The sequence below is a fragment of the Rhipicephalus microplus genome, unplaced genomic scaffold (assembly GCF_043290135.1).
Source record: "Rhipicephalus microplus isolate Deutch F79 unplaced genomic scaffold, USDA_Rmic scaffold_15, whole genome shotgun sequence".
NCBI lineage: Eukaryota > Metazoa > Arthropoda > Arachnida > Ixodida > Ixodidae > Rhipicephalus > Rhipicephalus microplus.
The window spans coordinates 19,056,158-19,081,050 of record NW_027464588.1 but is presented as its reverse complement, the minus strand read 5'-3'; the positions used below and the strand labels follow the sequence as shown (position 1 = coordinate 19,081,050).

The 24,893-nt window shown below is 43.8% G+C and overlaps 1 protein-coding gene across 1 annotated transcript in view; it reads right to left on the bottom strand.

Annotated features, from left to right (window-relative positions):
• LOC142784608 (solute carrier family 41 member 1-like) overlaps window positions 1-18,755 on the bottom strand; it is a 39,551-nt gene extending 20,796 nt beyond the window's left edge. The window contains exons 1-2 of the mRNA XM_075883031.1: window positions 18,423-18,755; window positions 15,921-16,028 (exon numbers count right to left, since the gene is read on the bottom strand). Of these exons, the coding sequence (XP_075739146.1) occupies window positions 15,921-16,028; window positions 18,423-18,755 (441 nt within the window). The remainder of the gene's footprint in view (window positions 1-15,920; window positions 16,029-18,422) is intronic.
• Window positions 18,756-24,893: the final 6,138 nt, after the last annotated feature.

Genomic DNA, 24,893 nt, shown 5'->3' with positions numbered 1-24,893 from the left:
TATAGACACAAACCATTCCAAATAGGCATCAATATTTAAGACACGTAGAGTCCGGGGCAGAAATCGACGTAGCCACGAAGTCCGAGCCAATTCGCACGTAGGGTGTATTAACATGCAGGGTGGCAGAAATAGGCTGGAGTGGGACAAGGTAGAAGAACAGCTGAGGAATGAGAGGCCGATGGTATATGGTTTTGCAGAAACACATCTTAGGGGCATGGAACAACCTCCTAACCATCCGGACTACACGCGGGAATATCTTAACAGTACAGATGGCCGCTGAAAGGGTCGTGGTATTGGAACATTCATTCATAAAAGTACAGACTGCCAAAGGGTCATGCAGTCACGCAAGGAACATTTATGGATAAAAGGAAAAGTGGCCAGGCAAGTGACGCTCCTCGGTTTTGTGTACTTGTGGACAGGGGCAAAAGGCAGAGAGGAAAGTCAATAAACGGTGCAGTGATGAGGAAATGACTTTGACGAACTAGTAGAAGAGTTCGAGGTATTTGTATGATGAGATATGAATGCGCACATAAAAGATATGGATGGATATACTGATCCGACAAGCAGAATGCTAATATTTGTGTGTGAAAGGCATGATTTATTCATTTGCAACAGCACCGAGAAATGCGAAGGGCAGATAAAATGAAAGGTGTTAAGGCTGCAGTCGACAATAGATTACGCAATGATGTTACATAGGATGTATGATCGGCTAAGGGTGATGAACATAGACGAATTTGGGTCCAGAAGCTTAGGCAGTGATCACAAACCTATCAAGCTGAGTTTTGGGAAAAAAATAAACTGGAAAGGCGGCATTACGAGCAACCACACGGTAATATTTATTCAGAAATGCAAATAGAAATAGCAGCTAAAGAGATTGATAAAATAATCACCGAGGATATTAAAGCAAACTGGATGTACACAAATATAACTCGATAGTTTGAGTTAGAGCATGCTAAGGTACGAGTCAAATCAGCCGGGAAAAGCAGACACAAGCCCAAGAGCTGGCGGGTTGATGAAGGTAAGAATCCATAGTAAGACGTCAGGAAGCTTCTAGGGAACACAGGTATGCTAACCAGAAGTGTGAACCGAAAGATGATGTGAAAACAAAGTGGGATAACTTTTTCAGCTCCAGAAGGAAGCATACAATTTGATCACTGAAAAGATAAGAAGGGGGCATAATGAATGGCGGAAGTAAACAGGAAGGTTAGAAAGGCAGCTGAAAATTTTTGGAAGCATCTCCATTCTCTGAGTAATAAGCCAAGCATAAAACAGAGGTTTATAACTACAGTTAAAGGAGTCAGACTAGAAGGGGATGAGGCAATGAAATTTATAATAACAATGATGACAGAAAAATTAAACACTAAGACAGCGCTGCATGCACCGTACCAGATGAGGATGGACCAATTAGCTGAGTGGCTCCTCTGGGACAAGGAGAGGAGTAAAGGGCAGAAAAAAAGAGTTTCTATTAGCACATCAACAGGCCCTGACGGCATCAGAATCATGCATAATAAAGAAAATAGGACCAAACTCTAAGCAAACATTAGGAGCGGCAGCGAGCAAAGCAATAATAGATGGTGAAGCCCCCGATAGGTGGAAGCTAAGCAGGATGAGCATGATGTATAAAGTAAAGGGGGCTAAAGCCGATATGTACTACTACCGTCTCATAACAGTGACATCAGTAGTTTACAGGCTGGTGATGCAGATAGTAAAGAAAAGTTTACAGCCATGGGTGGACAACGACGAGGTGCTTAAGAACTACAAAATGGGTTTTGCAAACGAAGAAGGTTGGAGGACAAACTGTTTTCATTGATGCGTTGTAATAAAATAGCGGAAAAAGAACATATGCCCCTATGGCTGACTTTTTAGATATCAAGGGGGCTTACCATAGTGCAATTGAAGAAGACTTGTGGAGAATACTGGACACACTATATGTGAAAAATGGAATACCTAATATTCTAAAGGACATTTTTAAAAGTATCAAAGTAGTTATCAAATGAAAAGAACAGGTATCTGAACCTATTGAGATAAGACGCAGACTTGGACCGGGATATCCCTTGTCACCTTTGTTATTTATGCTGTATCTATGAAGACTAGAAGCCAAGTTAGAGGAGAGTCGACTCGGATACAGCCTCTTTTTTGCCAAGCAAGGGAAACACATTGAACAGTCAGTACCAGCATTGATGTATGCAGATAATATAGTAATAATAACCGACAACAAGGGATATCTGCAGAGATTGATAGACATTTCGGATAATGAGGGAGATAGGTTAAATTGGAAGTTCTGCAGGAAACGTTTTGCCATCATTTTTATTGATAAAAAAGGCAGTGATCATAAGATACAAGAAGTCACGCAAGAAATAGTGGATAATTACGAATACTTGGGCGTATGAATAAATAACGGGACTAGATACCCAAGAGAGCACGAAAGATACGCAATAACTAAGAACAACAGGAATGGAGCTGTAATGAAAAATAGGGCACTTTGGAACTACAATAGGTATGACGTTGCGAGAGGAATTTCGAAAGGTGTCATGGTCTCGGGTTTGACGTTCGGAATGCTGGTTTGTGCATGAAACCAGAAGTTCAAGCGAGATTGGAAAATAAACAAAGTGGCATTGGTAGACTTGCTTTGGAAGCATACGGGAATAACCCAAAACAGAGGGTACATGGAGACATGGGATGGACATTGTTTGAATGCAGGAAAGCTAGCAGCAAAGATAGAATTTGAGGAGCGATTGAGAAAAACGGCAGGGGAGCGTTGGGTTAGGAAAGATTTCAGTTACTTGTACATGAAGAAAGTTGATACTAAATGAAGGAAACTAACTCAAAATTATCAAGCAAGTATTTAGACAACAGCAGAATACAACGGTTAAAAAAAAGGTGAAGGAAACAGAGAAGAGACATGTGAAAGATGGGATTGCTTACGAAATTATCACTGAAGACCTACCGAACTTTTAAGAAGGAAACTGCAAAGGAAAAGATGTACGATAATTCTCGAGGTATTTCTCTGCTCTGCGAGGCTAGAACCAGACAATTTCGGACCAAGACGTACCGATTATATATGAAGGCACATACACGGTATATATTGCGTGTGAAGAGCAGGAGGAAACGGCTGAACATTTGATAATGTTTTGTAGAGGACTTCGCCGTATAGCCGAAGATACTGGCACCGATTTTTTAAAAGCATTGGGGTTTAGCGACAGTGAAGGCAAAATATTCTTTAAACGGGTAGAAATAACCAGGAGGAGGCTAAGTGATTGGTGGCTACAATCGAGGCGCGAGTGAAACTCAATCCTTCAACACACAGTGGTAGTACTTAGCTTTATGGCTAGGTGGCTTGATCCACCGCCTGATCTAACTGGTACAGCCGGATACAACCACTCATCCAGCCACTCGTCGGCGTCGCTCATAGCATCCAGCTATTTCAAAGAGATCTTACACGCCCACCGACTTCATCTGGCTTTAACTCCGCGTTCCCCATGAACGCTCACCCCTCGAACAATCGCCGCATACCGAAAGTAACAGGTGACGCGCGTTGCGTTTCTCTGTCGCCGGGCCAGGCATTGTTCTGTAAGTGGTGTTTATAGGTGACCTTAGCGCGAGTTTCTCGTCCAATCAGTCACACTTTACCGGCTGTCACATTTTATTTTCTTGTTGTGCTCTCCCCCTTAACTACTTGAACTACCACAAGCATCTGGTACCACAAGGGTTTCTTTATTCCTTAATTATGGGTGCCAGTCGTGGGGACGGAGATGTATGACTAAGCGACAACGTGGATACATCCATGTTAACTAATAGACATTGTGCAAGCCCTCTTACCTCAATGTACTATTAACTCTAAACTAGTTCCCTAATGATGCATATTACTTTCGTGTTTTACTGACTCCTATCGCTGAGGGATCAGCGATGTTTTAGGAGCGAAGCTTCTTATTTCGTGGGTTGCGCGTCCGTGATGTATGTAATAGTAGTAGGTAGCCACCTCTCGTTTAGTCTTTGGAATGTCCGCTGGATGGTGGTGCTTTTATACGATGAATATATGAAAAGACGCGAGATGGCGGTACTTGAAGCGTTCATTTGATGGATGAACCGACGAACGGATGGAGAGATACAGATTCACAGATGGACACACGGATGCACAGACGGACGCAAGCACGGACGCTCATATGGGCGGATGGACGCACGGAAGAACGCATGGACAGACGCACGGACAGGACGGACAGACGCAGAGACGGACACGCGGACGGAGGCATGAATGGACGGACGTACGCATGGATGGTTTCAAGGCTGGACGCGTGGACGGTCGCACGGACGGACGGAAGCAAGAACTAACGGATGGATGGGAGCGCGAATGAACTGACGAACGTTTCGCCCCACTCATCATTATTCATTCTGTGGATGTGCTCTGATTTTTTCAAGTGTGAATACACTTTATAAGCGACCCTAAACCATCCACCTCCCCTGGCGGCGTCCGCAGTCTTCTCTCTATCTTTAAAAGAAAGAGGACTTGGCGGGCCGCAGCGCGACGCTCTATCGAGTAAGCCACGGACGCGACGCTGATATCGGTGTCAGTAACGCGCCTTATACCCCCTCCCCCTTCGCTCGCTCCTCCGCTCTCCTCGCTCGCTGAAGCTGCGCGCGCACACCTCTCTCTCGCGCGCCCGCCTTCTCTCTCAGTCTCCCGTCGAGAGCGGGTCATGCGATGGATGTCCCGGAGGCAACGCTACCATCAACAACGAATGCAGTACAACCGAATGCCAGCACTGCACCCGTCGTTGGAGGTTACGGTACCGCGGTGGTTTCACCGACGTTGGAAGACAAGGCGGCACTGCGAAGGGCTCGTGAGACCGAACGTAAGCGGGCGAAGCGTGCAGCGGATGCCGAACTGCGTGCTCGCGAGACCGAGTGCAAGTGGGCCGAGTGCAAGTGGAGTGCAAGTGGGTCGAGTGCAAGTGGGTGCAATCTGTCACCGACCGACTGACCGACCGACCGACCGAGCGATCGATCGACCGACCGACCGACTGACCGACCGACCGACCGACCGACCGACCGACCGACCGACCGACCGACCAACAGACAGACAGACAGACAGACAGACAGACAGACAGACAGACAGACAGACAGACAGACAGACAGACAGACAGACAGACAGACAGACATACTACAATGCGTAACAATTGTCTTGCCGTGTTTTTTAAAAAAACTCCCAAGCATTTCCCCGAAGGTGAACATGGTTAAGTGCAAATGCACGGGGTGATGCTATGAAGGGTATTCATTATTTCGCCCTATTATATTTATTAATCACACTATGGTGCATTTATGGTGTAATGGTTCCTGGGAATCGCAATTTGATGACACGGGGGAGTTTACGTTAACTCACTGGCGAATGCCAACGGATTTTAACTTTACTCCCCCCCATAGCATCACCCCTTGCATTCGCACTTGACCATGTTCACCCTCGTGGAAATGCTTGGGAGTTTTATTACTGATGATGATGAATAAAGTGTAAAAAATGAATTTAAGTGTTGTTTGTCATGAAGCATTTGTACACAGATACATTATATACGAAGTATTATTTATTTACACTTCACGACGCGTCCAGACGAGCAAAGTCCAGGGCTCGCACCCTCTCCCGCGCGGCAAATTCACTGGCTAGAACGGCTTCGGGAACGTCCACTCGCCGTTGGCGATTGCGAGCGGCGTCTTGACGCCGGCCTTCATCGCCCATCTCCGCCTGACGCTTGCGTTGGCGTTCCGCTTCTTGGGCCGCGTTCGCGGCTCGATGCTGACGCCTCATCTCGGCCTCGCGAGCGCGCAGTTCACCATCCGCTGCACGCTTCGCCCGCTTGTCCTAGGCCTCGCGAGCGCGAAGTTCAGCATCCTCTGCACGGTTCGCCCGCTTGTCCTCGGCCTCGCGAGCGCGCAGTTCGGCATCCGCTGCACGCTTCGCCCACTTGCACTCGGCTTCGCGAGCACGCAGTTCGGCATCCGCTGCACGCTTCGCCCGCTTACGTTCGGTCTCACGAGCCCTTCGCAGTGCCATTTTGTCTTCCAACGTCGGCGAAACCACCGCGGTACCGTCACCTCCAACGACGGGTGCAGTGCTGGCATTCGGTTGTACTGCAATCGTTGTTGATAATAGCGTTGCCTCCAGGACATCCATCGCATGACCCGCTCTCGACGGGAGACTGAGAGAGAAGGCGGGCGCGCGAGAGAGAGGGGTGCGCGCGCAGCTGCTGTGAGCGAGGAGAGCGGAGGAGCGAGCGGAGGGGGAGGGGGTATAAGGCGTGTTACTGACACCAATGTCAGCGTCGCGTTCGTGGCTTATTCGGTAGAGCGTCGCGCTGCGGCCCGCCAAGTCCTCTTTCTTTTAAAGATTGAGAGAAGATTGCGGACGCCGCCGACGGTGGTTGATAGTTTGGGGTCGCTTATAAAGTGTATTCACACCTAAAAAATCAGAGCACATCCACAGAATGAATGATGATGATTGGGGCGAAACGTTCGTCAGTTCATTCGCGCTCCCATCCATTTGTTTGTTCCTGCTTCCGTCCGTCCGTGCGACCGTCCACGCGTCCAGCCTTGAAACCATCCATGCGTACGTCCGTCCATTCATTCCTACGTCCGCGTGTCCGTCTCTGCGTCTGTCCGTCCTGTCCGTGCGTCTGTCCATGCGTTCTTCTATGCGTCCATCCGCCCATATGAGCGTCCGTGCTTGCGTGCGTCAGTGCATCCGTGTGTCCGTCTGTGAACCTGTATCTCTTCATCCGTTCGTCGGTTCATCCATCAAATGAACGCTTCAAGTACCGCCATCTCGCGTCTTTTCATATATTCATCGTATAAAAGCACCACCATCCAGCGGACATTCCAAAGACTAAACGAGAGGTGGCTACCTACTACTATTACATACATCACGGACGCGCAACCCACGAAATAAGAAGCTTCGCTCCTAAAACATCGCTGATCCCTCAGCGATAGGAGTCAGTAAAACACGAAAGTAATATGCATCATTAGGGAACTAGTTTAGAGTTAATAGTACATTGAGGTAAGAGGGCTTGCACAATGTCTATTAGTTAACATGGATGTATCCACGTTGTCGCTTAGTCATACATCTCCGTCCCCACGACTGGCACCCATAATTAAGGAATAAAGAAACCCTTGTGGTACCAGATGCTTGTGGTAGTTCAAGTAGTTAAGGGGGAGAGCACAACAAGAAAATAAAATGTGACAGCCGGTAAAGTGTGACTGATTGGACGAGAAACTCGCGCTAAGGTCACCTATAAACACCACTTACAGAACAATGCCTGGCCCGGCGACAGAGAAACGCAACGCGCGTCACCTGTTACTTTCGGTATGCGGCGATTGTTCGAGGGGTGAGCGTTCATGGGGAACGCGGAGTTAAAGCCAGATGAAGTCGGTGGGCGTGTAAGATCTCTTTGAAATAGCTGGATGCTATGAACGACGCCGACGAGTGGCTGGATGAGTGGTTGTATCCGGCTGTACCAATTAGATCAGGCGGTGGCTCAAGCCACCTAGCCATAAAGCTAAGTACTACCACTGTGTGTTTAAGGATTGAGTTTCACTCGCGCCTCGATTGTAGCCACCAATCACTTAGCCTCCTCCTGGTTATTTCTACCCGTTTAAAGATTATTTTGCCTTCACTGTCGCTAAACCCCAATGCTTTTAAAAAATCGGTGCCAGTATCTTCGGCTATACGGCGAAGTCCTCTACAAAACATTATCAAATGTTCAGCCGTTTCCTCCTGCTCTTCACACGCAATATATACCGTGTATGTGCCTTCATATATAATCGGTACGTCTTGGTCCGAAATTGTCTGGTTCTAGCCTCGCAGAGCAGAGAAATACCTCGAGAATTATCGTACATCTTTTCCTTTGCAGTTTCCTTCTTAAAAGTTCGGTAGGTCTTCAGTGATAATTTCGTAAGCAATCCCATCTTTCACATGTCTCTTCTCTGTTTCCTTCACCTTTTTTTTAACCGTTGTATTCTGCTGTTGTCTAAATACTTGCTTGATAATTTTGAGTTAGTTTCCTTCATTTAGTATCAACTTTCTTCATGTACAAGTAACTGAAATCTTTCCTAACCCAACGCTCCCCTGCCGTTTTTCTCAATCGCTCCTCAAATTCTATCTTTGCTGCTAGCTTTCCTGCATTCAAACAATGTCCATCCCATGTCTCCATGTACCCTCTGTTTTGGGTTATTCCCGTATGCTTCCAAAGCAAGTCTACCAATGCCACTTTGTTTATTTTCCAATCTCGCTTGAACTTCTGGTTTCATGCACAAGACCGCAATGCCGACCATCAAACGCGAGACCATGACACCTTTCTAAATTCCTCTCGCAACGTCATACCTATTGTAGTTCCCCAGTGCCCTATTTTTCATTACAGCTACATTCCTCGTGTTCTTAGCTATTGCGTATCTTTCGTGCTCTCTTAGGTACCTAGCGCCGTTTTTTATTCATACGCCCAAGTATTCGTTATTACGCACTATTTCTTGCGTCACTTCTTGTATCTTATGATCACTGCTTTTCTTATCAATAAAAATGATTGCAATATTTTCCCTGCAGAACTTCCAATTTATATATCTCCCTCATTATCAGAGATGTCTATCAATCTCTGCAGATATCACTTGTTGTCGGTTATTATTACTATATCATCTGCATAGATCAATGCTGGTAATGACTGTTCAATGTGTTTCCCTTGCTTGGCAAAAAAGAGGCTGTATCCGAGTCGACTCTCCTCTAACTTGGCTTTTAGTCTCTGGAGATACAGCATAAATAACAAAGGTGACAAGGGATATCCCGGTCCAAGTCCGCGTCGTGTCTGAATAGGTTTAGATACCTGTTCTTCCCATTTGATAACTACTTTGATAGTTTTAAATATGTCCTTTAGAAGATTAGGTATTCCATCTTCCACATCTAGTGTGTCCAGTATTCTCCACAAGTCTTCTTGAATCACACTATTGTAAGCTCTCTTGATATCTAGAAAAGTCCGCCACAGGGGCATATGTTCTTTTTCCGCTATTTTATTACAATGCATCAATGAAAACAGTTTGTCCTCTAACCTTCTTCGTTTGCAAAACCCATTTTGTAGTTCTTAAGCACCTCGTCGTTGTCCACCCATGGCTGTAAACTTTTCTTTACTATCTACATCACCAGCCTGTATACTACTGTTTTCACTGTTATGAGACGGTAGTAGTATATATCGGCTTTAGCCCCCTTTACTTTATAGATCATGCTCATTCTGCTTAGCTTCCACCCATCAGGGGCTGCACCATCTATTATTGCTTTGCTCACTGCCTCTCTTATTGTTTGCTTAGAGTTGGGTCCTAGTTTCTTTATTATCTATGAGTCGGATGCCGTCGGGGCCTGTTTATGTGCTATTAGGAACTCTTTTTTTCTGCCCTTTACCACTCTCGTTGTCCCAGGGGAGCCACTCAGCTAATTGGTCCATCCTCATCTGGTACGGTGCATGCAGCGCTGTCTTAGTGTTTAAAATTTTCTGTCATAATTGTTATCATAAATTCCATTGCCTCATCCCCTTCTAGTCGGAACCCTTTAACTGTAGTTATAAATCTCTGTTTTATGCTTGTCTTATTACTCAGAGAATTGAAATGGTTCTAAAAGTTTGCAGCTGCCTTGCTAACCTTCCTGTTTACTTCCGCCATTCTTTGGGCCCCCATCTTACATTTTCACTGATCAAATTGGGTGCTTCCTTCTGGAGCTCGAAAAGTTATCCCATTTTATTTTCACATCATCTTCCTGTTCAGCCCTCTGGTTAGCATACCTGTGTTCCCTGGAAGCTTCCTGACGTCTTACTATGAATCCATTACCTTCATCATTCCGCCAGCTCTTGGTCTTGTGTCTGCTTTTCCCGGCTGATTTGACTCGTACCTTAGCAAGCTCTAACTAAAACTATCGAGCTATATTTGTCCTTCTTTAATTTAGCCTTTTTTGTCTCAACGGCACACTGAAGCCTTTATGAATTGCCAAACCACAATCAACCTATGAACTTATACCCACCAACGTACGTTTTACAAGTTCATGCGACTTTGAAAAATAACTTTTTTTTGCATGTATCTCCTAAAGTGATGATTCTACTCGAGTGTGGCCTGTGTGCATATTTGTCAATTCTATCGTGCTCCCGAATGGAACTCTTTGTTGATCTTTTTGTAGAAAAAAATTGCTGCAAAGTTTTACTGAGACCCGCGTAGTAAATATAAAGGAATGCGACTTAGACCTATATATTGAATATTTATAATACTGTTATACATATTTTTAATGCTTTTAAATTATCCAGTTAGAACAACGCGACAAGACAAACGGTAGTAAAAATGGTGTTTCTGCATATAGTTGAAACAAGTGCGTCCGCAGATTGTGACCAATTAAGTGAGCAAATCAGTGTTAGCGTGCTTAGAGTTGAATTTTTGATGATTACAATGGAAAAGTTTGCCCCTACAACCTGTGCCACTGCCACACTTGTTTTCTGTTTCCACAAAATGATGAGAGCTCTGCATCTACAGGAGCAGCTTCCACATTCGTCAACCTGTAGTACTTCCAACGAAACTACCTCATCCATGTCCCCTGTGTATTCCTACTTGAATTACTTAACAAGAAATACTTTTTTTGATTCTATAGTCGAAACCATGTTTTTAGCGTTTATAGTTTAGATACACGTGAACTACATTATTGTCAGTGCTGGCATAACAGACCACAGATAATTACTCATTTGTTTTGTACACCAGACAAGTTATCACAAGAAGTTATCATCATGCAGGCCTTTTTCAAGATATCGCACAGGCAGGAATTTTATAACCACAGACTGGAATGATGGATAGAAATGCTACACGGAATACCCACTTACACGAAACGAAATCTAGCAAAAGTAGTGGTTTTAAGTGAAAACAATGAACATTGCATTGCAGAACGAAATGGTAAAACTATTTATTGGGTTGGTTTGTTCATATATTTATTCACCCTAATTAGTAATCTCAATTATGACCACTTAATTATTCATGTGAAATATATTCACCTTACAGTTCACTAGCAAAAGCTTTCCAAGATTGTAGCAGTAATTAAATGAGCAAAAATAGGTACGTTACCTGCAAGAGGGCGATGTTTGCAAATATCATGGGTAGTTGTTCGCGAACCCGGTTCAGGTTGCCCAAGTTTGCCAGCGAGATAAATAAAATATGCCTTGTAGTATATTACATTCGGAAACAAGGTTGAAATATTTTAAGTATAGGATATACTCTACAATAAAAGAGCCTCAAAGGGGGCCTGTGACACTATTTGAACACGTATTTATCATTAGTTATTCTGGTGCTGTGGAACCCACTACTATCACTGCACACACGACAACGTCAAAATAGACGCAGTTGTAATTTATTTCATGGAATAAACTATCCTTTTTCAGGATACCGCGACACACTGCGGCTATTTGTATTATAAGAAGTGACGTCATGTCATGTGGCGTGACGACAAACACCGTACTATTTTGATTAGCTTGATGCGAGATATAGCAGGCCATATTCATATGGTGGTAGCTAGGCCTACGTGTGAATGCTAAAACAGCAAAAATCTTTTTTTATACTTTCTCAGAATGAAACCATTCCTCTTTTGAAATGGTGTGTTTTCAGAACAACGAACACAACACTTAACCTGCAAACGATGCTATGGCACACCGGCAACTAAAAGTGGAAACTTGCACCGAGTTTTTAGCGAGCCAAAAATGCAACAGGCTGTGAACGCCCGCGTTGCCGAATAGAAGGCACCTTGCATGCAAACTGAAACCTGACCTCTCCGAAAGCGCATGTGTGTATCTTACATGGGAACATCTGCTACTCGACGCATGTGGTTTGTATTAAGCACGCCATCACGCCCTAAAAAAAGCGACCAAGAGGTATTGCGTGAAAGCCACCAAGAGATGACATTTTCAGGATGTCCTTATGAGACGCGCGCTGTGATTGGAAGTGGTCTTTGACGTCATCAGGCGAGTAACATTTGAAAGAGAACGTTTCTCGTTGCCGTCTGCTAAAGTATTGAACTTTGAGGACTCATAATTTCACTTTCTGTGCACCAATTTTCATCAGTCTTGTTGCATTTGTTTCAGTAATCACGGCTACACGCGTTTCAGTGCTAAATAAGGCTGTAGTAAAAGTGTGGCGGGGCCCTTTGAGCCATCTCAGTACATCTTCAGTCCTACGCCCGTATTCGTACACGCTCTTTGTCTTGAGCTTGAATTACCGCCACCTTCAATTCCACACAAAAGTGTTTACGACTGAATACTACCGTGGCTGGCCCTGAAGGCGGCGCCAAGGCACCACCAACGCACGACAACTGGTGCAGTCTCGTGAGCCTCATATAAGCAAAAAAAGCCTACCTTCCCCCAATACCGCACCCCTAAAAAGCTATAGTTTAGTCTCTGAGGCAATGCACAACAGGCCGTGTGTGCTCCCACGAAGTCCTAATGTGGATTACAAAATACACCCACAATTTATTATACCTCAAAGCAAACCTATGCACTCTATGTGCATCTCGCGCGTTGGAAGGAGTATTTTGTTCTTGGTGAAGCACAAGAAATTCGTTTTCGAAATATATAAATGGGAAAACTGAAATTAATTTCGGTAAAGCAGCAGTGACTACGTGGGTTTGACGGGTTCTCGTTTTTCTAAAGGTTGAAAAATTTTATTAGTTCTAAGATTCGTTATACTTTTATAAAGCTTAACGACTTATAAAACAAAAAAGAGCAGAACCGAATGAATATACCATTTACAATTAGCTTGCTGGGACGTTCCGCATTCTAAATTTTAGTGAACAAGTTCAGAATATTATATTCAGTATTTTCTATTCCCGAAAATTGGAGTGCACTTTGAAAAGTACGTTCGGTTATAATGGGTTCAAACTGTAACGCGAGAGCAATGTCCTGTCCTTAAATTGCGTATTTCAAAAACCTCGATGAAAATGTTTTATGTGTCATATAACCCGAAATGTTGAAATCATGGATTACTTCAAAGTAAGCGATAAAGCTGAAAGTAGCTTGTGTCAATGAAGTTTTTGCATATAACTGTACTCTCTGTAGAGGGTAGCACACTTTCATTCAGAAACATTTACGCGAACTAAGTATCTGTTTTTAGCTTTCTATGCACCCACTACATGGTAGCAAGGGGATACATGCCTTAACGTCCGTGATTTTTGTCATCTGTGGCCGGCTTCAAACCACGACGTCATTATGATTACCGGGTGACCCAGTGTCAATGTACTCCTGAACCACGCGATTTTCACAGCGCTATGCCAGGTTATATTATGAAGCCTGTATAAAACGCTCTTGTGTTTTTAAAGCATGAAAGTTGTTTTGACTGCATTCCCAAGTAGAGGAAGTAATTTTAGCTGCATTTCGAAGCATCGACGTGGCTGTATGGCAGAATACTTGCTTGAAAAGAAATTGGCTGGGATTCAATCCTCACTTGGTCCCGGACATGTTTATTGTTAATTCATTTCATTGACTCTTGTGTCAATCAAGGACAAGATCATAATGTTTTGCTCCCAACAAAGTATGCCGGCCCCGATGCCGACGCCGGCATTTCTGCAAAACAACCTTTCTAACGTTATTGCATGAAAAAGTCTGGCGCATCTACAGGGACAGTGTAAGGATGTTGGGGCAGCGTTATCAAGATGTGCTCGGACTGGAATTCGCTGACGTGTTGCAAGACCACGCTGCCAGGACGACTTACTTTTGTGTCCGGATGACCCTTTCTGCAGCAAAGCTACACATTTATTTCTCATACGCCTGGGCGCAAGCTCTAGCTCTTTGTTAAAGTGAACCTTATAAGACTGCGCCATGTTTCACCCTGTCGCCTCCTCAATTCCTCTGTCATCCTCACAAGACTTCTTCTCACTCTAACTTCCCTTCACACCTTCTTGCTATGCTATGTAATATTAAGCATGGTTAAGGAAAATTCCTGCATTCAGTATGCGCTAGAGCCGTCATTTCGACATGTTGTCCTCAATTCTGCACTACTTTCTTCAGTGCTTCTGTATGCGTGCTTCATACCTTCTCCTTCAAAACAAGCAAAAAGTAGTAGAGGGCAACTTTGAAAGCGGGCGTGGTGGCGATAAGGAGGCCGCCATTCCGAATTGGCTTCTTCAAAGGGAAAAAATGTGAGGGCGTGGAGGTGGAGGGGTATATGCATCACTGAAGTATGAAATATATTAGGATTATGCTTAATTCATTCTCAATCTGACGGAGGCCGCACGTGTAACTTGTACGTCAGAAATTGATATAAGGGCTCCACCGTCATCAGTTTTTGTTGGGTATGTACTATGTCATATTGCATGGATTCAAGACCTCCCTTGAAAAAGTTCATAACTAAGTTATGACTGCGTATTTTCTTTCCTAGCGATTGGAAGTTTGCTTTGGCACAACGCTTTAACTTAGCGGGCCAAGACTTCAATGTCCTCTAAAGAGATACTAAAGGCAACTATTAGGTCGACGTTGACTGTATAAATATTGGTCCATAAACCTCGTGTGTTCCTTTTGTGCCAAGGAAAGGCCTATTTTGAAATAAAATCACGTTTTAGTGGTCCGCAACAGGTTAGCGCACTTTAAGTTACTCGCCTCAAAACGTGGACAGTTCGACCAACTCCCGTCATTGTTGCAATGCACGATGTTGCCCGGCTTTCTAGCAGCAGATCGAAAGCAGTGGGAGCCACAGCAGAAAATACGGCCATAGATCAACTTCCCGCCATCGGCTCCAAGATTGTAGACGTTTTTTGGTTCAACCGTGCCCCGCTATATGGCACCATCTGTGCAGTGTAACCACGTGAAAATTGCATTTTTGAACCACTCGCGCCATTCTCCATAGTTACGTCTGCCGGTTCTTTTTTCCATTATTCAAACAGATACAAAAAGCAGCACTTTATTGCGTATTTTGATGCACGGAAGGTTCTTTATTTAGTGCAGTTAAACAAATTAATATGGAATAACTTTACGTGGTTCATTCGATGTAATCGGGATTATTTTAAGAATGTCTGACTGCGGCGCTTGTGTTCTTGTGGATTTACCCTAACTACACGGTAAGTAGCGCACTGTCGTTGATTAACTTGTCGTTTTAGATCCTGTCATGCATTGAGCTTTCTTTCTGGCGGAAATAGTCAATATACTTGAGTGTCCCTTTAACTTTACAAGCAAAAGTTCCAGTATGCATGCCAAGTTGTGTAGACGAATCTGTGTCTATTGCATTGTTTTTGCGATAAAAAGTGACTAAAGTTATGGTAAGTGGCAATTGTAGCATCAAATTTCAATGACTTTCAAAGCGTCACCTTTATTTTGTGCCTATTTACAGAGCGCTGAAGGATTTTACATTTTTATTACCTTAACAAGCACACCTGAATTAGTGAACTTTGCTTCTCTTTTAGGACACACTGGTTCAAATGATGACTGCATTTTGTCTAGTAACTGTGCTTAAGTAGCTTAAGGATACCATATTATCGACGATTCCTCTTCACATCTTCTGAAAATTGTGCGAAATAACAGTAGTGAAGCGGGGAACACGCTTATAGAGAAGACTTAAAGTCCATGAAACTGCGAGTATTAGGGTGAATCAGATACTTCAGTTAGGCGTCTTAAAAGTGTGCCTAAACAAGAAACAATGGGTTCGTTGTTTTATGAGTTGCAAACATCAAAAGGAGCTTATGCTATGGAAGACGCCATCAAAAATCAATAAGTTTTGTAATTTAGGTGAGGGTGTGATTAAAACTAAAACATGACACTCTACAGAGCAACAGAAAGCTACAGTCTGACAGGCACGCATGAAAACGTACATTCGAATAGAGCAAGTGGAATAGACAAGCGAGGACGTGGATTAGTTCGGTATAATGTGGGTCGAAGAGTGGCACACTGAATACGCACATGGGTGCTAAGCCTCGCAACCAGGGTCTGCTCCAGGTTGCCGTTGAGTCCCAGCAAGGGTGGAATGACCACGAATATGTGGTGCACTATCACATACACCGGCCACTCCTGCATTGTTAAAATGAGAACATATAGAGCAGGCTCAAACAAGGTGTAGTCGCAAAACAGAATGCGGTGTCCCCCAACACCAATAAAAGTCTGGACATTTTTTTCTCTCAATTCTTCTCAATTCTTCAGTTGTACCATACATCAATACAAAGCTTTAAATAGAACTTTTAAAACAATGCAAATAGTTTTATCCGTTCAATTCGACGGAACTCCATTTACAAAGACCTAATGATGGTTTAAATTGGATAGCTACTCAACCCAATAAGTCCGCCTATTTTTAGAAGGTGGTTGCTTTTGGTCAGCCACTTTGTATATATCAAATACGTGGCCGTCAAAAACAATAACGACAATCTGTTTGGTCGTGCTAAAAGAGGCACAAAGTTCGCTGCGATTTTCGTACTAAATTCATAAGTCGCAACTAGAACCATTCACATTGAAATACGAGGTAATACAATTACTGCGAATGAAGGATACTGGAGCTACGCAATACAACAGTTTATATTCTACATTATTACCACAGGTCGTGCAGTGCAGTTTTAAAGGGCGCGATGGGGAACAATTTAACAATTTGAAGGTTTCGAAGCTTGACATTATGCGATTAATCAATTCAGGGTATGTGATTAGGATTGCGATGGGAAATATCTTACACGTTACTTTTTTTGCCGAAATACTTGAAGGAATTGTTAAAAGCGACACGCACAGGACCAGTGCATGCACATGAACTCAATGGAATGTCTAGTGTCGTAAATACAGGATGCTCTCGTTTTTATGAAATAAAGCTTTGGTACGCTCTTTTGCGCTAATCCCGCAGTGAAGGCACGTCAAGCATGTAATAAGGCCTTATTTTTTAGCAGTTTCTTCTGTGGAAAATGCTATGACGCTGGCAATGTGTGATATCTAAGCAACACATCGGGTTTCACCGCCAGCCATCTGAAAGCTGAGTACTGCTCGAATGTTATGATGAAACTGCAACAAATTTGTGAACGAATCTAAAAATGATGTAGTGCCTCAAGTCAATATTTGCATATATAGCATCATACGAGTGCGTACAGGAAAGACACAGAGACGCGACATTCTTTTAATCACTTAAAAGGGTGTTTGTAGAGTCTGCCTCATACGTTTGTTCAATTACGAATACACTGGTATTTTAAATTATTAGCAGCTGAAGACACCTGACTTTGCATTTCAGGAACTGTCTACTTCCCGTCTTCAACTCAGGCTAGCCCTTGGGTGAAGGAAGTCTCCGCATAATTTCCAATTCCTTAACCCAATGTAAAGCACGTTGTCGTTTGGATTTTGCCAACGAAGAGGGAGGGGGGGCGAGTGTGATGAAAATTCACTATCACACTAAATGGGCAACCCTACCCCCGCCCACGATAGGATCTCTAGATTTATCGGTTTTACCACAAATGTGTTTTTGCCGAGGTGCACCACAACTCCGCTGACCTATTTCCGTCACTGATGTCGCACAAAATATATCCTAACCAATGGCAAACTTCTCCCCGGGTTTCGAACATACAACCTCCCATGCCATATTTGGCGGAAAAAAACCACTAGACCATGGAGTGTACGTTGCCCAGCTTTTCATATACATTAGAGGCCGTTCAGCGCGTTCACATTTATAGCGAAATGGCCCGAAAGACGTGCATTGGGCACGCGGTAAAGGTCGTCGTCCTGTGTCTGAAGATGCGCGCGCGTCTTCACAAAACGAGGTCGTTCATGCACACCCACTAATCTCGCGATTAAGGCGCTATGTACCTCTTGCACTTCCACGGCTAGATTGCTTTTAAGTTACAGTAATTAAGGAGAGCACGAAGGGTGCTTCGCTAGCTACTCGAATTGAGTTTATCCAAAGCTGCTCACACACGAATAAGTAAGAATGCGATCTACGACAGTTGTTACTCTGCGCGCGTCCTGTGTATGCTACTTTCATGCGTGCTTTCTCCTTGAGTGTCCCGCTGCAAGTTTCGAACTGCTTGCCGTTCTTTGCGTGAGAGTATAATTTGTTTCTGTAGCATATATTCGTTCTCCTTTGTGCACGAACAAAAGAAAATAAACTGTAAACTCCTTCTGTTATGACACGTTTCTCATTCTTGATATACTGATTCCCAATTAGAGAGATCAGCCATGTTTTCTCACATATTCTACTTTTATTTGTACTCTCGTTTTCTTCCTTTTTTTTCATGAAGCGGCTCCGATTGCTGCCTCACGAAATATTCACAATTGAGAGATTGCGCCTACTTGTTTCTGTCTGTTTTTTTTCTTTCTTCATTTGTGAGTGTCTCCCTTGTTACAACAATGCATTTTATATTTCACAGCGTTTATCAAAGTTGTTTATGAAGCTCTTATTTTGAGTGACTCAGTAGTTCGCTGTTACACTCCAGCCATTTTTACCGTGACCACGTCGAGCAGGATGCCAGCCAAGGTGGAGCCGAAGCCAGCCAGGATAAAGGGCACGAACACCTGAAGCGCCGTCGAGATCAGCTGAGCGTTCATCGTTCGTTCATCACGACTGGCGCTCCCAATAGCCGTGCGTGGCACACTTGCATGGCCGATAAGGGCAGTGCCAACGCAGGCGTCAATCGAGAGGTGTGCACCGGTCTCGGACGGACAAGGATCCGGCGTTGGTGAAAGCATGAACGACGCCTGGCCAATCTCGCGAACAGGCAACGACAAGCTTACGTCGTCGTTGCGAGGGTCCTGACGGCCTTCCTCCGAGGGTACCATGGTGGATGGCCGCATCGAGCTACACTGCGTAAGCATTGCAAAAACTTTAATGTGCTGCCTTCATTTTACGCAATCTGCCGCTTTGTGGAGACATCATTGGACTAAGTTCTAAATAGCGTAAGACTTGGTTTAGTTGCTTGCGGGTAGGAGCGCGTAGGCGATGTGCTAAAAATATTAAGACATTCCGAACTGTGCCTAAAATAGACCCTTTTCAAAATTGTAAAGTTTGCTTTCCTGCTATGTGGCTTGAGCAAATAGAGGTGGCTTGTCATTCTGTCCGGATAGCTTGTTTAAGCGGGTCTCGCGTACGCAATAATGGAGAAAATGTGGAGTCGCCTCTCAAATATGGCACTCATAATAGACAAGAACGAGCACATTCAACTAGGACTCAGGCGTGCGCACGAAGGGGGCAGAAGGGATGGCGGCGACTCCTAGTCACTTAAGAGGGGGCGCAAGTTCTGTTCCTTACATTGACTCGGAAGAGGGGCACTCTGCTAGCCACACAAGAGGGAGATCGTAAAATTGTCCCCCAATATTTACCTTATAGATAGGGTGGTGTGCGCAGCAATCGACCTCCACCTCCCTGACTACGAGCGCTACGCATGCCCATGACTAGAACCTAGGACCACGCCTCCGCATGAAGCACGACAGGCACCACCATTACTCATTGAAAAGAAAAGCAGTTCAGAGGAAGCGCACTTGCGAATTATGAAAAAGGTCCATTGGGTCTTGCGGTTGTACATCAGAAACGATTTGAAATGCAGGCGCAAAGTAACACACGAGATGACATACCACCGCTAACTATGCCATCTGCTTTGCCATCTCGTGTTTTGTTTTTAGTTCGCGTTGCTAGCGCTGCATTTTCTTTCACTTATAGTATGGTCAAACGCTGTGAAGCCTAAACGCCGACGTACCGCCACCAGTTTAGTAAACTCTCGCTAAAGTGTCAATATCAGCAGTAGCGAGCGTCTCAGGCAATGTATCTGTTTTCAACCGCGTGACAGAAACAACGAGGCCTCAAGGTGCAATATAGTGGTGGGCTAAGCGGCTTGATAAAAAAACAGTATTATGTATGAGCTGAAAAACAACATGAATAGAAAGGGAAAGGCTATAGAAATTCGCTTTTGGTTGATCTGTCGTGGTAACACCATGTGAAAAGTTTCAGTGCACATGCTTGGCTTTGTGTTCTTTTTTGAAGGAGTGGCCTGTCATTTTCTTTCAGTTCATGCTGTTTTCCTGCTCAATATATCAAAAAGTGCCACGAGGTTTTCCTTTCTTATGAGCGCTGTCAAAAAAGAGGTCATCATCTGCTCTCCGCAGTTGGGACTGAATTGTTATACTGAATGTGTAACTTCATGCAGTATTCTAAGACGCACACTTTCGAAAACACACAGTGGTGATTATTCACGAAGCTATAGCGTAGGATGCGTTCACTCGTCCTTGATTCCCGGTGGTCAGGAACTGCGTCCACAATAAAAGAGCGTGGTTATTCGATAGCAAAATGTTTCGTAGGGTGTAAGTATCGGAAAAGCGATGTTTGTGATGTAGATTTTTTTCATGAATGAGCAGTTCATTGTGATCCTCAAGCGCCGTGTATACGGGAAGACAGAGAGATATAAAAATCTCTCTCAAGGAACGCGCGATAACAATGATGCTGTGTTATTCCACTTCATTGTGATAAAAATTTTCTCTTTCGCCTACGTGATTTGCCAATGTAATGGTGAACAGTATATTTATGTTGTTGGTACAAAGAAAATACATTAAATTGAGCGTAATTGCTCAAGATTAGCTTACCCCCCTTTTACCTACTTCTCGTGATCCTGGCAAGTTTGATCGAATAAAGACTTACTGGCGTAAGCGTGTCAATTTATGGAGAGTGCAGTTTTATAGCAAAAGACTGTAACTCAGACATTAGTACAATAGTAAGTGCCACATTCTAAATCATTGAAAGGAGGTTGAACAGAAATTTCACGAGCGACATTCGTTTTCTTCTACCCTCACACACGCACGCGCGTACCCAGGGCCACACATACCCACACATGCGCACACACTAAAAAACACACACACTTAACACATACATATACATACGATACACACAGACACACACTTCTTGGGAATCAATAAATTATAATTTACATGCAAGGCCATATCTGCCAGTTATTATTGCCGAATATCAGTCACACAATCCACCGTCTTCATTAGCTGTGCTGCCCTCTGGCATTTTGGTAGGACTTCTCCAGAACTAAAACCTCTTAAAGTAATGTTTAACGACATTTAAAAAAAGTCCAATTCACAATTGTCGAATTACGACGAAGAGGGGGGCATAGGCTTTCATTTACGTAATGTAGAAGCGTCACGTCCCGTAGCACAAGTGAACAACAAAATTGTAGGACTCAACAAGGCCATCCTTTGACCACTGAACATCGTAGGTGCGCGCTTACTTTTCCTAAGCTAGTTATGAGCAAGCGAGAAACATGTGTTTACCGGTAGTGGTTCCCAAATGCCACGTGGATATATTGTGAAAAATTACTACCAGCACCATATCTAAGGCCACGCGAATTTGCTGTGTAGAGTAAGATTTCGATGACGGCATTTGCAGTTGTGGCGAACAGTGCATTTCCTGGGAAGAGTTCAAATGTGTGAGCTTATTACCATTTGTACCCAGTTTTGAATCGTGAAAGCGGACAACGTAAGCACGCAAAGCCTGACCGTTACCTCGGTTAGGTTTACTCGGTTGAGTTTACTTGTCCATGGTACCACTACCAAGCGGAGAGTACAGCATGTGTCAGCGTAGTCGTGCGTTTAAAACTACAGACCGGGAAGTGCTGTCCTGTAGCATGGTTCATAAGGGGGATCAAAGTTAAATGAGATTTCGAGTGATATTTAATTACTTGTGAAATTGTAAACGTTACAGATCATATTTCCTCGCCTCTTTAGACTGCCTTATGGTATGAACATAGCATAAAAAGTGCCTGCTTCGAGAGACTTGCAGGAAGGATAATACGGTGTCTCTGATCCGGCAAAAAATGACCATTGTTCAGCCCCTAATGCCCAGGACCTGAGTTGCAGTAAGGCAAAAGATAATGACCTTTTTCAAGCAATGGCTGAGCCTCTTCTGGACTAGAACGCTCCTTGTGACGATGCGGGAACGGAACACAGGTGCTGGCGCGGACGCAGTCTTCTTCTTCTGCGTCTGCTTCCTCGTGTAACGCGTGTCTTTATCGTGATTTCTTCTTCACGTTTTAGTGCATCCATCACAGCACGTGCTCTTCTTCTGCCGAAAAAAAATTGCTCATCTTAGACAGAGTGGGGCAACACTGGTTTACAGCAGAGGTGGTGAACTGGTCGTAGATTGGAGCAGCAAATTCAATATGTCTGTTTATTCAGTTTGAGACCACATAATTTACCCGCCGCTGTTATTTCATCCCACTGTGTACAATTCGAAGGAAACGTTCCGTTCGGACAAGGTTAAGTTGAACTAGACAATCGAGAGACGAGGTGTGGATTCATGAATGTTATAGCTTTTGTGCGCCACACGGCAAACTATACTTACATTGCTCTACGAAATGTGATTATGCTTTCTCTCTTTTCTTTGGATCTCTTTTGTGTGTTTATCTGCTTGTAAGGTTTGATGATGATGCTGCTGATCTGAGATGAATGGCAATCACCGACAAAGGGGAATAGGCCAAGAACCTGGTGGCAGGACATCTAAATAAAACTAAAAACAATCTGAAATATTACTTTAGAGATAAAATTGCAAAAAAAAACCTTTCTCACTGCATTTTTTTCTTTGTCTCTGTATTTTTTTCACTCATCAATCCTTCTCTGTTTTTGCTTTTTTGGCTCTCCTTTCAATCATTTATATTGCTCTCTTTTTGCTTCTCAGACACTTGTCTTCTAACTTTTGAGCTATTTCTTCTATTTGTTTTTTCTTTCTTCCTCATTTTTCCTCACGTTTTTTTTTCTGACCGTCAGACTCTCGACTTCTATCTTTGTCTTCATAGCTTTTTATTATTTAAAATATTTGCGCTTCTACTCGTTTTCGCACCCTAACTCTCTATTTTTTTCTTCTGTACCCGTCTTTGCCTTCTCCTCTCATCCTTATTGTCACTTTTCTTTCCTACACGTTCGCCGTGCTCCACTATTGACCGTGAGACCGTGTGGAGTCACCACCTGGCGGCAACTGTCTGAAGCGCGCAGTTATCGCCGTTTTCATTTATTCAGAAAAATTGCACTAGGATCACCTCTTCAAGAACTGGGCTTGAAATTATCAGAACCTGCTCTTTTTTTTCTTTTGGAGCCTCTACATTCGGGTACAGCCAAGGGGATGTTTTATTCACCATTCAGGAATACATCACTGCGACTAAACGATTTTATTGCTAAATAGGGGGCTCACTACATATTTTTCAAATTCGCAATTGGCACTTGAAATCATAACTATATAACTAGCGTTTCCAGGAATGAAGCAATGCGGAAAGTATTGGGCGAATTCACCTTACAATCGGCCAATCTCCTCCATTGGGTACGAGTGATGAGCAAAGGAAAACAACAACAACAACAACAACAACAACAAGAAGAAGTTTAAATTGCTCCATGCGTCATCTGCTAGCCATGTCGTGTTTCCATGTGGGCGTACGGTATGCATTCTCAAAGGGTGATTTGCCCGGTCATGTTAGTGCGAGTGTAACTGCTTGATTGTATGATTTACAGTACGTACGAAATAGTATGGCCTTCCTCGGCTGCTAATACATAGATCGATGATTGATATGTGGGCTCGAACGTCACAAAACCACCATATGATTAGGAGAGACGCCGCAGTGGAATCCTCCGGAAGGCTCAAGTGGAAGGCTCCGGAACCCTGGAAGGCTCCAGGTTTCTTACTAATGCATTGTAATTAGATCAGCGAGTGCAACTTTCCACAATGCTGTTGATTGTCGTCGTGCCGTCCATTTACTGAAGTTATTTCAGAATAGGTGCCACTTTCCACTTCAAGGACATCTCAAAATGCTCCTGACATCCTCTCAAACATTTGTACTAATAAGTGGCGTGTGCATGCAGTGTTTTAGGGTCTTGCTTCTTAAGAAAAACGAAGCTCCAGGCTTCACTTTTGCATGCTCTTTGCAGGTGCACAACTACAGCACTGTAGTTTATCGAATATGCGAGGTGCCTTGGATGAGCCTATATGTCCATGGTGCCCCTACACAGAAATATTACAATCACAAAAACTGGGACCCTTCTGTACTTTCACTGTTCTTAAAACGAAGTTACCATAAGCAACCGTGTGCTTACACTTACGAATGCTTTAAAGAGCCCAAACATTCAAACTTAATTGAAACGGCATTACTTACATTTACTATTGCAAAATATCGCTGAAAAACTCATGTTTCTTTACATTGTTTTGAGCGTTATTATCGGCCGACGGAAGGCAGTAGTGATTTTTTTTTGAAAAAAAGGACTTGTCTCATAAATATAAGAACACTTTTGATGTAGCACTATCATGCAGGAATTATGCATCGATGAAAGCTTTTTGCTGAATACTTAGGAGGTTTTTATATCGAGTGGTGCATGAACGCGTGCGTATACGTGGTAAAAGCAGTAGGGCACAAAACACTGTCAGCCATTAATCTTTCCTGGACAGACTAATCGACTGTATCACATATGATGGTGTACAAAATGAGGAAAAATTATCATTTGTGTATAAGTGCAAATAATGGTTCTGAACACATCGCACAGATATGCGTGCTTTCTACTATCTTTTTTTCTTTTTCGTTGTATGCAGATGAGAAAGAGGTAAGTACGTAGTTCCGTCCTACTACAGCAGAGTGCAGCAGGCGGAACACAAACTAAACACAAACAAACAACACAGGCAAAGCGTGATTTAGTGCGAAAGAGCGCCGAGAGTCACCCAGTGCGAACATCCTTTTGAAAGGCAAAATGTGCTTTGCTCGCTGGCAATAGTAACCTTGCATAGGTTGCGTGTACCGATTCAGTAGAGAGGAGCGTAAATATTATCAATCAACTGCGATCCACACACTCTACTCGCCGACAATCGTCTGAGTCCGCAGGCAACAAAGCGCCACTGCGTGTATGTACACGCGCCGCACACCACATATGCAAACGTGCACGGAGGTAGCCCGA